This window comes from Saimiri boliviensis, chromosome 1, assembly GCF_048565385.1.
Source record: "Saimiri boliviensis isolate mSaiBol1 chromosome 1, mSaiBol1.pri, whole genome shotgun sequence".
Classification (NCBI taxonomy): domain Eukaryota; kingdom Metazoa; phylum Chordata; class Mammalia; order Primates; family Cebidae; genus Saimiri; species Saimiri boliviensis.
Window position 1 is genome coordinate 181,759,492 of NC_133449.1, and position 16,183 is coordinate 181,775,674.

General features: G+C 36.7%; 1 protein-coding gene across 3 annotated transcripts in view; it reads left to right on the plus strand.

Moving 5' to 3' along the window:
• The window catches only part of FBN2 (fibrillin 2), a 262,792-nt gene that overhangs the window by 135,613 nt on the left and 110,996 nt on the right, over positions 1–16,183 (plus strand). For all 3 annotated transcript variants that reach the window (XM_003920636.4, XM_074381877.1, XM_074381882.1), the window contains 3 exons: positions 274–507; positions 1,475–1,612; positions 15,955–16,074. In XM_003920636.4, the coding sequence (XP_003920685.2) occupies positions 274–507; positions 1,475–1,612; positions 15,955–16,074 (492 nt within the window). The remainder of the gene's footprint in view (positions 1–273; positions 508–1,474; positions 1,613–15,954; positions 16,075–16,183) is intronic.

Sequence of the window (16,183 nt, forward strand, 5' to 3'; positions counted from 1 at the left end):
TGCATAAAATAAAAATGCACATATAAATCGTTATTTGTTCATGCAACTCAGTTAAAACAATGTGACATACAGGTTTTATATTTTGTTCTAAAACTTTTTTACCTTTTTCTTGCTACTGCCAGCATTAAAAACATGTGTTGAGATAGTAATCTATTTAATCATATTGTGTAGTATAGGTAAGCCAAAGTGACCTAGTACAATGTACCAATTGCTTTTATTATGCCGGAAGACATTCACTTAAACTTTCTTAACTTAAACTTTCTTTTTTTCTAGAGGAATATCGCAGACTTTGCATGGATGGACTTCCAATGGGAGGGATTCCAGGGAGTGCTGGTTCCAGACCCGGAGGCACTGGGGGAAATGGCTTTGCCCCAAGTGGCAATGGCAATGGCTATGGCCCAGGAGGGACAGGCTTCATCCCCATCCCTGGAGGCAATGGCTTTTCTCCTGGCGTTGGGGGAGCCAATGTTGGGGCCGGAGGACAAGGGCCTATCATCACTGGACTAAGTAAGTGGTTAGTTTTCCTGTGGACTCTTTAGTTTTCTGCCTCAACTGATATTCTAATATCTAACATAATTTTAATTTTTCAAAAGGGTTGTATGAACACACTTGCATATGTGTATGTGTGAGACAGAGAAAGAGAGGGAGAGAGAGAAACCTATTTCAGGGTCTGATGTGTAGTAATACCAAATTTAGCAAAATATTACTTTTCTGTTCTGTAAACTTTCTGTTAAATTGGAGAAAAGAATGTGTGACCCAGGTTCTCTTTGAAAATACATACGAGAGCCCAGTAATATTCCAATCCAGTTGACACCACCAAAAAGCATGTTTTTGGTTCCAATGTATTTCATTTGGCTGTTTGCAGCTGCCCTATTCAAACACCCCCTTGAGTTATTTTCCAGAACCATTTCTCAACTGATATAAACTGAATGTTTTGCCCTGTGCCAATTCAAATATTGTAATGTACATATCTTTCCTTTCCTCACCCTTTTTTGTTAAATTGCTTAAGAAATTGAAAACCATGGGCTTCAGACCAGAGTTGGCATTCATGTATTTGACATTTAACTTCATTCTTTTTAGAAGCACTTCTCTTGCTAATAATATTTAAGGATGTCCTATAGTGTTATGTTTATTCTTTTTGGCATATTGCTGATTTACTATATCTAAATATCAGCAGACTTACAAAGGAGAAATGGAAAGCACTCAAATGTTCGGTAGAACATTCCTGAAATTTGAAAAAGATATCATATGGGCAAGATTTCCAGATGTTTATCTTAACAAATGCAAGTTACAGCCATGTGTCTCAGTAATATTTTTTAGATTGTCCACATTACAGTTTTAATAAAATATAAAATAATATGAGCTTCTGATATATACCTAATTAATTTACTATTAAATGTCCTTTAAAAATCAATTTAGGAAAGAAATGCATGCTATAATGATTAAATATAATTGTGTTTTTAATTTTCCATAGCAATTCTGAACCAGACAATAGATATCTGTAAGCATCATGCTAATCTTTGTTTAAATGGACGCTGTATACCCACTGTCTCAAGCTACCGATGTGAATGCAACATGGGTTATAAGCAGGATGCAAATGGAGATTGTATAGGTAAGTTCCTGATTCTTTAATAATCCTTCTTAGTACTTTTAGTAGCTGTTAGATTACAGGATCAAACTGGGGTGAATATGATTTTTTAAGTCTTTCGAAATAAAGCTAATTTCCAAACTGTCTCTTCTGTGTGTATGCTACTCAATATGCCCCCTTAACCAATGCTGAGCTAGAATACGTCAAGAATTTCCTACCCTTTCAGGTCTTAAATATTGTGATATCTGTCTCTGACTCTCCCTTTCCTTCCTTCTTAGAATTGCTTACTCTTAATATAAACTAAAAATAAAAAGGAATCTATGTAACAATGAATATATTTTGAAGACAATTTGTCGAGCATGAATCCATTTTTAAAAGATGACAAGACACCAATGGACTAAAATTTGATATGTCAGGGCAGTAGTTTTCAAATATGTTGGTCTCAGACTCATTTAAACTCTTAAAATCATTGGTTATCTCTATTTCAGTAGTTACCTAATTTGAAATTAAAGATAAAAATATTAAAACATTTATTGATTTATTGAAAATAGTAAACCCATTGCATGTTAATATAAGTAACATTTTTATGAAAAACTATATTTTTGAAAACACAATGTGTGGAAACAAATGTTGTCATTTTACATTTTTGCAAATCTTTTAAATGTCTGCCTTAATAGAAGCCAGCTGGATTCTCATGGCTGCTTCTGCATTTAAGGTGTGGTGATAATGTTGTTTTGTTGAGGAATGAACATCTGTCCTCAAACAGAGTCATAAATGGAAAAGAAGAAGAATATCACATAGGCTTTTCAGATAATTGTGGTTGTTCTTTGATATTCCACTAAAACTTACAGGGATTAATTCTTAACGTTTAGTTAACCATGTAGAATCTGAAACCATGTTAACATACTTTTTGTACTCTGTTACATGAAATCTATTGGTTTGTCTAATGTTTGAATGGATTTTGTAGCACACATTGGTCATTTGAAATATATTGATTCACTGTATTATTCATATCTTTCCAATGTTGACATATTTTACTATATGCTATCAAAAAACTATATTTGATAATATCACCATCAAACTCCTAAAAATACCTTCAAATTTCTGGGAAACTGTCAAGCACACAGTGTTAAATACTCTTTCTGAATTCTGTCACTTTTAAGCTTGGATTTTAACGTTAACATCAAATGTAGTCTGTTGTTTTTCTTAAAGTGACAGGCTCAATTCATTGTTTTCAAGAAAATATCTGCCAGATTAATAACTCAGAATAACTACAATTTGTCTGTCAGTCATTCTTCAGATAAAAACAGTATTCTGTGAAAAAAGCTGCTAATGGAGTACATGATTCAAACAACTACACAGGAACTTTTTCTTGAGACACAGGCACTCATAGTGCTTCAGTCAGCAAGAATGTGTAATGTACATTTTGTCACAAAAATTTTTTAAATGTATATTTGAGTCAAGATTATTATTAATTTCATGGTGTTGTCAATGATATTCTTTTTTTTTTTTTTTTTTTTTTTTTTTTTGAGATGGAGTCTTGTTCTGTCTCCCAGGCTGGAATGCTGTGGTGTGATCTCAGCTCACTACAACCTCCACCTCCCAGGTTCTTGCAGTTCTCCTGCCTCAGCCTACCAAGTAGCTGGAACGACAGTGCACACCACCATGCCTGGCTAAGTTTTTATATTTTAATAGAGATGGGGTTTCACCATGTTGCCCAGGCTGGTCTTGAACTCCTGAGCTCAGGCAAATCTGCCCACCTCAGCCTCCCAAAGTGCTGGGATTACAGGCGTGAGCCACTGTGCATGGCCCATCAATGGTATTAAGTGAAAATGTCTTTTTTAAATACCCTGTGAATTCATGGCATTGACTGCTAGGGCAGTTTGGTGCTACTGCCTTAATCTGTGCTAAGCCACCATCATTGCTCTTGTGCCATCAGAGCAAATGTTAATATGAATTAAAAAAAAAAAACTAAATAGCATCTTAATATGATTGTGAAAATAGTTTTCAATCAAACTCACTCTGGAAGGATCTTAGTGGTCTCTAGGGTCCCAGAGACCACACCTTGAGAACAGCTGCTATAAAGTGGCCTCAACTTTCTTATAGGTCATATACAAAAAGTTTAACAGTGAGAGAGTTGTGTGGCACTCAGGAGACACATTCCCACAGAATCAGTGGTAGTGGTAGGCTTGGAAGTTTTGATTCCCTAAATGCCATGCTGATAAACTATGTGCTGTTTAACTGATAAGTTTCTTAAGAACTTATCAGTGGTGATTGGGTGGTGAGGCCTATGTGCATGTGTGCCAGCGAAGCAATGGGGGGAGGCTGTGGGCAAGTGCATGCCAGCAAAGTAGTGGGGAGAGGCTGCAGGTGGGAGCATGTGTGCTAATTTGTGCTGATAAACTATGATCTGTACTAGTGATGTGGTAAAAGGAGAGACCATCAGGAACATCTCATCTAGCAGCAGAATCAGCAGTAGTTAGGGGTTACATTAGTGTCTGTGAAGGATAAGAAATTTCCCCATAGAGTTAAAAACGGTCAGTAGAGAGTGGCCAAGATGGCTGAGTAGACATAGCCAGGAAGAGCATTTCCTACCAACAGACCAGCCCATCAAGAAGACTGGCACAATCTGAGAGAATCTTCAGAAGGAAGGCTTTAAAAGTGTATGGAGGAGCACACGGACCCCCTGGACTGAAGTAGGAGGAAGCTGGGAAGCTTTCATGGGGTCACTGAGAACCGAGACTTGTTCCTGACCCCCAGCAGTTCCTGAGGAATGAGTGAGTTAAATAGGTGAGGAGTGGCCCACTATTAGTAGGCATCTCTGGAATCCTACCTGCAGGAGATTCCAAAACCTGTATGGACATTTGAGCTGACAGGGAGAGCTGCTTGGACAGGTAGCAGGGACAGGACTCCAGCCTGTGCAGAGCCCGGAAGGTTTGGCACTGGAATGGCTGTGACACCCATACCCCAAGGCTTGCCATTTTCTAGGGGGCTTTGGCCTTGATTGATTGTTGGACCTGGACAGAGCAGAGCAATCTTGCCCATGGGACAGGGCCAGTCTGATCTGAGTGTCCCCCATCTGCCAATCTCTCTCAGTGTTTCTGCATGGCTGTGTCTACTTGCAGCACAGCCTCAGACGCCCATCTGGGGCTCTTCCCAGTGGTCACCACCATAGCTCCTTTGCCAGCAAATACTGCCTAACCATTAGAGAACTTCAGTATGTGGGCCTCTGTCAACATGCTCCCACCTGCAGCCTCTCCCCACTACTTTGCTAGCATGCACTTGCCCACAGCCTCCCCCCATTGCTTCGCTGGCACACATGCACATAGGCCTCACCACCCAATCACCACTGATAAGTTCTTAAGAAAGAAGCAAACTGATCTGAAAGAGCTGAAAAACTCATTACAAGAATTTCATAATACAATCAGAAGAAGTATTAACAGAAGAATAGAACAAGTTGAGGAAGGAATCTCAGAGCTCAAAGACTGGTTCTTTAAATCAACTCAGTTAGATGAAAATAAAGAAAAAACAATTAGAAAGATTGAATGAAGCCTCTGAGAAATAGGAGATTATGTAAATAAACCAAACTTACAACTCATTGGCATCCCTGAAACAGAGGTAGGAAGAGCAAGTAACTTGGAAACATATTTGAAGATATTGCCCATGAATATTTATCCAACCTTGTTAAAGAAGTCAACATTCAAATTCAGGATGTCCAGAGAATCCTTGTAACTATTATACAAGGTGACCAACCTCAAGACATGTAATCATCAGATTCTCCAAGGTCAACAAGAAATAAAAAATTTTAAAGGCAATTAGAGAGAAGGGAGCAGGTCACCTAAAAAGGAAACCCCATTAGGATAACAGTGGACATTTCAGCAGGAACCCTACAAGCCAGAAGAGTTTGGGGGCCTATGTTCAGCATTCTTTAAAAAACGACTTTCCAACCAAGAATTTTATATTCAGCCAAACAAGTTTCATATGTGAAGGAGAAATAAAATATTTTTCAGACAAGCAAATGCTGAAGGAATTTGCCACCAGACCTGCCTTACCAAGAGGTCCTTGAGAGAGTGTTAAACATAGAAATGAATGACTGTTACCAGCCACCACAAAAACAAACTTAAGTACATACACCATTGACACTGTAAAGTAACCACACAATCAAATCTGCATAACAACCTGCTAATGCAATGACAAGATCAATTAGCATATACCAATATTATCCTTGAAAATGAACAGGCTAAATGACCCACTTAAAAGGCACAGAGTGGCAAGATAGATAAAAAACAAGATTCAACTATATGTTGTCTTCACAAGACACATCTCACATGCAGTGACATCCATAAGCTCAAAGTAATCAGATGGAGTAAAAGCTACCAAGCAAATGGAAAACAAAAATAGTGGGAGTTGCTGTTCTAATTTAGACAAAACATACGTTAAACCAACAATGATTTTAAAAGACAAAGAGCGGCATTACATAATAATAAAGGTTCAGTGCAACAAAAGATTTTGCTCTCCTAAAGGTACATTCACCCAACACTGGAGCACCCAGATTCATAAAACAAGATTTTAGAGACCTACAAAGAGACTTAAATAACAATACAATAGTATTGAGAGGCTTTAACACCCCACTGACAGTATTAGACAGATCATCAAGGCAAAAAACTAACAAAGATATTCAGGACCTAAACACAACACTTGGCCAAATGGACTTATATATATATACAGAACAGTGCACCCAAAAACAACAAAATGTGTGCATTTGCCTCATCAGTAGCACAGCACATATTCTAGATTGACCACATACTCGGCCATAAACAATTCTCAATATATTCAAGAAAAGTGAAATTATACTAACCACACTCTCAGACTACAGCATAATAAAATTTGTATAACTAATAAAAGCAAAGATACAATGTAACAGACTCTCTAGGACATAGCTAAAGCAATGTTAAGAGGAAAGTTTATAGCATTAAACTCCCACATCGAAAAGATAGAAAAATATTTTATTAACAACTTAGCATCACACCTGGAGAACCTAGAAAAATAAGAGCAAACCAATCCCAAAGCTAACAGAAGAAAAGAAATAACCAAATTCAGAGCTGAACTGAGTGAAGTTGAGATTGAAACAACATTCAAAACATCAACAAAACCTAAAGTTGGGCCTTTAAGAGAATAAATAAGATTGATAAACTGCTAGACTGATAAAGAATAAAAGAGAGAACACGGAAATAAGCACAATCTGAAATGACAAAGGGGACATTACCAACAACCCCAAAGAAATACAAAAATCCTCAGAGACACCTCTATGCATACAAACTACGAAACCTTAAAAACACTTCTATGAATACGAACTAGAAAACCTAGAAGAAATGTAGAAATTCCTGGAAGATAGCATTTCCCAGGATTGAGCCAGGAAGAAATTGAATCCCTGAGCAGACCAATAATGAGTTCTGAAATTGAATCAGTAATTAAAAGCCTACTAACCAGGAAAAGCCCAGAACCAGAAGGATTCACAGACAAATTCCACCAGATGTATAAAGAGGAGCTGGTATCATTCCTATTGAAACCATTCCAGAAACTTGAAGATAAGGGACTCCTTCCTAACTCATTCTATGAAGCCAGAATTATTCTTATACCAAAACCAGGCAAAGATACAACAAAAAAGAGAAAACTTTAGGCCAATATCCTTGATGAGCATAGAGGCAAAAGTCCTCAACAAAATACTAGAAAACTGAATCCAGCAGCACATCGAAAAGCTAATTCATCACAATCAAGTAAGCTTTATCCCTGGCATGCAAGGTGAGTTCAGCATACGCAAATCAATAAATGTATTTTATTACAGATTCATCTCCGATTTCTTTCAGAGACAAAGCAATCAGAGACAACACAAACAAATGGAAAAAACATTCCATGCTCATGGATAGGAAGAATCAATATTATTAAAATGACCATAGTACTCAAAGCAATTTACAGATTCAATGCTATTTCTAGCAAACTATCAACATTTTTCACAGAATTAGGGAAAAAAAAACTATTTTAAAATTTATGTGGAACAACAACAACAAAAAAATAGCCTGAATAGCCAAAGCAATTCTAAGCAAAATGAACAAAGCCAGAGGCATCACACTACCTGACTTCAAACTATACTACAAGACAATACCTACCAAAACAGTATGGCACTGGTACAAAAAAGACATATAGACCAGTGGAACAGGTTAGAGAACCTAGAAATAAAGCCAAACACCTACAACCATTTGATCTTTGACAGAGTCAACAAAAACAAGCAATGAAGAAAGGATTCTGTATTCAGTAAGCGGTGCTGGGATAACTGGATAATCATATACAGAAGATTCAGACTGAATCTATTTTCACCATAGACAAAAATTAACTCAATATCGACTAAAGACTTAAATGTAAAACCTAAAACTATAAAAACTTTAGAAGAAAACCTTGGAAATGCTATTTTGAACATAGGCTGTGACAAAGATTTTATTACAATGACTCCAAAAGCAACTACAACAAAAACAAAAAATGACAAATGAGACCTAATTAAACTAAAGAGCTTCTGCACATCAAAAGAAACTATCAGAGTAAACAACCTATGGGAGTAGGAGAAAATATTTGCAAACTGTGCCTCTGACAGTAGTCTAATGTCCAGAATCTATAGGGAACTTAAATTACAAGTGAAAAACAATCTCATTAAATAATGAGTAAAAGAATGAGCAGACACTTCTCAAAAAAAGACATACGTGCAGACAACAAGTATATGAAAAAACAAGAAGCTCAGCATCACCTCTCATTAGAGAAATGCAAATCAAAACCACAATGAGATACCATATTATACCAGTCAAAATGGCTGTTATTAAAAAGTAGATGCTGGTAAGGCTGTGAAGAAAAGAATGCTTATTCACTGCTGGTGGGAATGTAAATTAGCTCCACTACTGGGGAAAACAATTTGGCGATTTCTCGAAGAATTTAAAACAGAGCTACCATTCAACCCAGCAGTACTAGGCATAAACCCAAAGGAATATAAAATGTTCTACCATAAAGACACATGCACACATATGTTCTTCACAGTACTATTCACAATCTAAAGACAGGGAACCAACCTAAATGCCCATCAATGGTGGACTAAATTTAAAAAAATGTGGTACATACACACCATGGAATACATAGCCATAAAAAAAAGAATGAGACCATGTCTTTTGCAGCAGCATGAATGGACCTGGAGGCCATGATCCTAAATGAATTAACACAGAAACAGAAAACCAAATACCATATGTTCCCATTTATAAGTCGGAGCTAAACGTTCAGTATGCGTGGACACAAAGAAGGGAACAAGAGACACTGGAGCCTGCTTGAGAGTGGAAGGTGGAAGGAGAGTGAGGATCAAAAAACTACCTATCAGACACTAGGCTTATTACATGGGTGATGAAATAATCTCACACCAAACCCTTGTGACATGCAATTTTCCTGTGTTAGAAACCTGTACTTTTACTCCCTGAACCTAAAATAAAAGTTGGAAAGAAACTGTGTGTGTGCGTGTGTGTGTGTGTGTGTGTGTGTGTGTGTGTATCTACAACATTTCTTTCCACCTGTCTGAGTTCTGAGCCAATTGAAAGAGAGGCAAAGAGCCCATTTCATATGGAGTTCTAAAAATGTTGAAAATTAAAGCTGTTTGTACTGTCTAGTCTCCTTATTTGTACTTGCTTAGTTTGAAGTCTTAAAAAAAGTTGGTTGTGATCCTAAAATGTACTACATGTTCTCAGACACTAGTCAAAGCTGTGATTAATACTCTCAGCTTTGGACCTATATCTGAAAAATGCCAACTATAATTTCATCTAGAGCCTTGGTTTTTCCAAGTAGATTTTTGGTCCCCAGGTGCCACTTGAATATTTTCTCAAGTTTTCCCAACCTGTGCACCCTGTGTTGAAGAATAGAGAGATTCTAAGCATTATTTCTAAAAGTTAAGAAGGAAAATGAAGCTCTAAAGGTGGGCTGTAAAACAGCCCCTGAGTTCCTCAAACAAAGTCTTATGTCATAGGTGTTCATGACTAAGAAGCCCAAGAAGACAAGGCCATGTCTTTTTCTTAGTTTATCATGATGGAAGTGTTGTGCAGATTTTTAAGCTAGCTTTATTTTGGTTTAGCTGACATACAATAAGTTGTGTATATTTGAGGCATACAGCTTGGTAAGTTTTGATGTGTGTATACCAATAAAATTATGACCACAATCGGATAATGAACATATCTGTCACCCTCATAAGGTTTACCTTTACCCCTTGTAATCACTCCATCTTGCTCCCCCTATCATCCATTCCCAGCCCCCATGCTGTCCCCAGGCAATCACTGATCAATCACTGTACATTAGTTTGCATTGTGTAGAATTTTATAAAAATGGAATCATACTGTTACATATATGCTTTTAGTCAGCTTAATCTGTGATTCATCTGTGTTGTTGTGGGAGTAAATGATTGATTTCTTTTTGTTGTGGAATAGTATTTTATTGTATGGATATACCACAGTTTATATATTCCAGTGTTGATAGTCACTTATTTTGTTTCCAGTTTCTGGTTATTACAAATAAAGCTCTTATGAACATTCATGGACAAGTGTTTGTAAGCATTTTAGTTTTCTTGGGTATATTCCTAGGTGTGGAGTGGCTGGATTATGTGAGGGGAATATATTTAATTATTTAAGAAACTGCCAAAATGTACTGTTTTACATTTCTAACAGAAGTGTATGAGAGTATCAGTTACTCTGTAACTCCAAGCCATCACTTGGTATGGTAAGGTTTTTACATTTAGCCATTGTAATAGGTATGCAGGGGTTTCTCATTGTGGTTTTAATTTACATTTCTCTAATGAGTGACATTAAAAAGATGTTGACTATCTTTGCATGGGTTTATTTGATCTGATGCTTCTTTGGTAAAGAATCAGTTCAAATCTTGGTCCACTTTAAAATTATTTTCTTACTTAGTTTTGAGGGCTCTTTGTTTATTCTGGATATAAGTCCTTATCAAGTATATGATTTACACATGTTTTTTCCTACCCTGTGGGTTGCCTTTTCTTCCTGTAACATATCTCTTGAAGTGTTGGATTTTTTAATTCTAATGAAATTCTATTTATTAAGTTTGTCGTTTTATGGATCATGCTTTTGATGTTGTATCTAGGAAATCTTTGCCAAATCTAAGAGTTTTCTTCACAAGACTTTTCTTCAGTGTTTGCTCCTAGAAGTTATCTAGTTTTAGGCCTTTGATCCATTTTGAGTTAGTTTTTTAATATTGCATGAAGTTTATCTTTGTAGTATATTAATAACTGACACCCTTTGTTGAAAAGAGTGTCTTCTCTCTATTGCATTGCCTTTGTACCTTGTTGAAAATCAGTTGCTAGTATATATTGGGTCTGTTTCTGGACCCTCAGCTCTGACTCATCTACTTAGGGGCTTGCTGCATTCCGCCAGGGTTCCCCTATCTGCACCATGGTCTGAAAACTCTATTAAAGCCATAAGCTGAAATAGTCATGATATTCATTATGTTTGTTTTCCATCTCGTAGGACTATAGTCTTTGTTGCCTGATGCCAAGTTTCTTGAAAATCATGATTTCTTATACTTTGTCCATTTGTTTGTGTATTTGAAGAAGTGGGGGTAAATCTCCCTTGGCTGGGAACAGAAATGTCCCCTATTTTTTTAGTGTAAAGATTGTGGCATAAAAAAATGGGACAAAAATGTCAGCTAGTAAATCTTTATAAAAGCCTAGGCAAGAAATTATGACAACAGTGATGTAGGACTGCAGAAATACTTAATGATTCTACAAGTGCTTTGGAGGTTAATCAGTGGAATCTGATGACCCAGTTGTGGGAAATCAAAGAATAGAAAACTACAATGATACACAAGTATCTGGCTGACCAAAACTGGACACACAGTGGCATTGTTAACATAAAAAGTATAAGAAGGTGCAGATTGGGAGGAAATAGTTGTTGAGGCTTTTCTGGACATGCTGAGTTTAGGTGTCTAGGGTTATTTAATTATAGAGCTCTAATGCTAAGAGGAATGTCCAGGGGTAGAGTTACAGATTTAGGAGTCAACAACACACAGGTGGCCATTAGAACCTTGAAGATGAATGTTATGTCCCAGGCTGAACAATAGGACAAGTGAAACGATAACAGAAATACTACAGCTGGAATCCTATGGAACTGCCACATTGAAGGCTGCTAGTCTAGCCCAGCTCAGAAACACCTTGTTCTAGCTCATAATGTTGGAGAGATAGCAAAATAATCTACAGAATTATGTTTCTGAAGTTCTGAAAGGGCACACATTCAAAAGAAAAAAGTAGTGTCAGGTGTTAAATGCAGTAGAAAAATCAAAGGCAGTGAGGAAAAAAAAATCTGTTGGATTTGGTAATTAAGGAAATTTTACTAACTTTGAAGAATGGTTTTAGGACAGTAATTGAGCCATTTTGAGGTCATTTTATTTATTCATAATATTAACATTTGATCATACATATGTTTCATTAACTAGCTTAACCCTAATTGACAGATTTGAGTTCAAGTCTTCCATTAAACAATATAGATGAGAGGACAGTTATAGAGAGAGTTAGTTTCATAATTTTGCCAAAAATTTCTAAGTATACTATGATTACAAAAGAAAATGTGGGCCAAATAGGGTGTTTTGGAAAAATCAGTCATTCTAAACTAGGTACAGGTAAACAAAATCAGAGTTATGAAATAAGGCTTAACTCAAATTTGGACTGCACAAGCCTGGAGGGTATCATTCAAAGAATCTATATAAGTGGTATACTGTAGAGTTGTACACTCCATAACCACACTCTATAACCATATGCAGCCTACCTAGCTTAGCTGATACCACCTGATGCTTCTTAGAGTGGTAGAGAGATCTCATCATTTAACCCTGCAAAGTTAAAACCCCAGAAGCAGGCTTGTCTTTCTTACTGCTGTAATTCATAGAGACATCGTTCAGTAATGAAGTACATTTTCAGAAAATGAGTTTTAATATTTTAATCCTATACTCTAATGTCAATTATTGATCATTTTAATTTATAAACAACAAATTGAATTTATAAAAAAAAAATCAGAAAAAGTGAAGAGGATATTAATTAACCAGTGCTTTAAATTATAAGAGCCCAAGATAACAGTAGTAACTATGTCAGCTGTGCTAATGTTTTGAGGAATAACAAACTGCCCCTGCTATTTAGGAACTTTTATGAGATACCTGATGAAGCAGTATAACTTGAAAGGCAATAGATTTATTAAAGGATCAATGGCAAAGAAAATAGAATTGTGTCTATTTTGCTATTGTGAGAACTATGCCTGATGCCTGAAAACAGTTATATTTAGCCATCATATTTTTCTCTCTTTTTCTTGAGAATGAAGAAATTCATTCTACTATGAAATTAAAATTTGTAACTCTCGTAGTGTCTGTATAAGTCAATCTGCTGTTAGCAATGTTGTTGTTTTTTTTTTAAACAGAGTTTCTGTCTTGTTACCCAGGCTGGAGTGCAATGGCGTGATCTTGGCTCACCGCAACCTCTGCCTCCTGGGTTCAAGCAATCCTCCTGCCTCAGCCTCCCAGGTAGCTGGGACTACAGGCGTGTGCCACCACGCCCAGCTAATTTTTTGTGTTTTTAGTAGAGACGGGGTTGCACCATGTTGACCAAGATGGTCTCAATCTCTTGTCCTTGTGATCCACCCGCCTCGGCCTCCCAAAGTGCTGGGATTATAGACATGAACCACCGCGCCCGGCCAGCAAAGTTTTCAATTCAAGTAACTGTATTTTGAAATAGTAAAAAATCACTTAAATTTCTATTGGGCTACAGGTAATTTTAGCCCTTGCAAGTATTTTTTTAAAAAGTCTTTTCTAAGTTGGCCTATAAAGTATTTTTCAAGGGAAAATATGTCTTAACCATAGTAGTATTTGATAATTTAATAATTTTGATAATCAACATTCTCCATAATTTTAAAATTTATTTTAGGAGGTAAAATCCCATGAATTTTGCTTAAAAATACTTATTCCCCCACTCCACAATGAAAACATAGTAAGAAGTTAAAATGTACAGACCATAGTATTTAAGTACCTCTGTTCCTGTAAACAAGACAAAACTCACATGATCGTTTGGAGGTGCAGGACTGTGAGACTCAGAATAAAGAGGAGACATGAAATGTTCATTTCAGAAGTTGGCAGTGGTCACTTGTGATTAGTCTGAAACTGCAAATCCCAGAAAACAAACAAAAAACAACAACAAGTGGGGGTTTAAAATCCTATGGAATTATAAAGTCACTAATTGTTTTTTGGTGATTGTTTTCACTTCCAAAGAAAAAGTCAGTGAATGATTATATTTTTTTCTGTGTCTCTGAGGAGCTTAAGAGACAGAAGTGGGCCGGGCGCGGTGGCTCAAGCCTGTAATCCCAGCACTTTGGGAGGCCGAGGTGGGTGGATCACAAGGTCAAGAGATTGAGACCATCCTGGTCAACATGGTGAAACCCCGTCTCTACTAAAAATACAAAAAATTAGCTGGGCATGGTGGCACGTGCCTGCAGTCTCAGCTACTCGGGAGGCTGAGGCAGGAGAATTGCCTGAACCCAGGAGGCGGAGGTTGCGGTGAGCCGAGATCGCGCCATTGCACTCCAGCCTGGGTAACAAGAGCGAAACTCCGTCCCCCCCCCCAAAAAAAAAAGAGACAGAAGTGAATTATGGCTATAATGGCAAAATAGCTGGCAGAGCTGCCATAGCAACAAGGAGCTTAGGAGCAGGCTCTCCAGGGGAGAAAACAGTCCTGCGAGGTGATGTGGCTTTCCTAAAACTTTCCCTAAAGAGAGGAGAGTGGACGCGTGGTTTCTTATGTTCTTCACTAGAACAGAGCTTTATGTTGAGGCTTTTGTAAAGATAAGAGCTACAACACATTTTTAATTGTTGCATTTCAATCATGTAACACAAAATTGAAGTGATCTTCAACACTGTGAACTGAAGGTGCTGTTTCGTATTAGAAAGTCTGTTTATTATACTTTATATGCTTGCTAATGCTCTCTCTCTTTTCTCATTTTGCTACATTCCTTTGGCTCAGTAAATTGATGGTATCAACCAAAACTTTTAATGTAAGTGAGTCTTTATGGGCTGAAGGGGTCCTTGGATGGATTGAAAAAGCATTTAGTCTTTGTAACTCTTTGTTGTTTTTATTTTATTTGCTATAAGGTTTATTTCCTTTACCAGAAAGGGCTTAATTGCATTCAGTCTGAGTGTTTACATAAATGAAGTTGGTGGGCTTGATACAGTACAGTTCCTCTTTTAAGAACATCTGTGAAAGTAGGAATCTGCTTATTAAAGTGGTAAAAGTGTGAATTGATTTTATTGTTCTATTCTCCAATTTAGCTGAAATTGTATATGTTAACGGCATCTACATGTATATGAAATGGCAAATCATTATGCCCTTATCAACTAGACAGGTTTTTAATTTGCAAGGATTCAAAATAATATTTAGTGGGCATTGCTGAGAGAAGATGAATTGAACTTCTTATAATGGTACATGTGATTTCTCTGGGATTTAACTAGTCCAGAGTGTTCAGTCTGTCATTTGGCTTTTCAGTCCCTGAATTCTGCAATGACTTTGCATTTAATTAGGTTTTAGGAGACCTTGAATGAAAAGCATGACTCTCTCACTTTTTGGTCATAACTAGTATTTCTATAAAATTACATTTTATGCAACAAATCCCTGTGCCAATTTTTAAATCCTAAAGAAACCTGAAACTGCTGGAAAAAATGGGCTTTGTTTTAATGTTTTCATTTTCTATTCCCCCATGTTTTTTTACTTCAAAATATTATCCAAGCTTTAGTGTATGTATAGTTGTACACATAGATGAGTTCACCAAAAAAAAACTCATACCAAAGACACTTTATAATCCATCAATCTCTTTCTTTAAAACTGATAGCAGTGACAACATGTAACATAAACATATGTCTTCAGAATCCTTTCATTGTTCTTCTGAGACTTTACTAAGCCTTCAAGAGGTTATTAACTTGCCCGCATATAACAAGCAATAAGCATTATAGCCTATTTCTCTTTTCAGGGCCCATGCTTTTAATCATTGGCCATTATTCCAACTGAAAAATCTTTAATTCTTGATTAAAGCAAATTCCCATGTACTCTCTAATAGGCGATATTTTTGTAAATCTTCAGACTGGTCTCTGAGTGTATTTAAAGAAAGGAATTTTCATTCATTTATAAATACTTCGCTATTTAGACTATTACCACTGACTGGCCTTCTCTCAAATTTTAGAGGGCTAAATGTACTTTAAACAAACATTTCTACAAATGGAGTGAAGTCTATAATGGTTTCTTTTGCTGCTCACAGATGTTGATGAATGCACATCAAATCCCTGCACTAATGGAGATTGTGTTAACACACCTGGTTCCTATTATTGTAAATGTCATGCTGGATTCCAGAGGACTCCTACCAAGCAAGCATGCATTGGTAAGGCAGTTTGCTTTCACGTTTGAAAATATTCCATGAAATATAGTGACCAAGGCTGTTGAGGTTAGAAGTAAATTTATTAAAATAAAACGCGGAATAAAATGTCTTG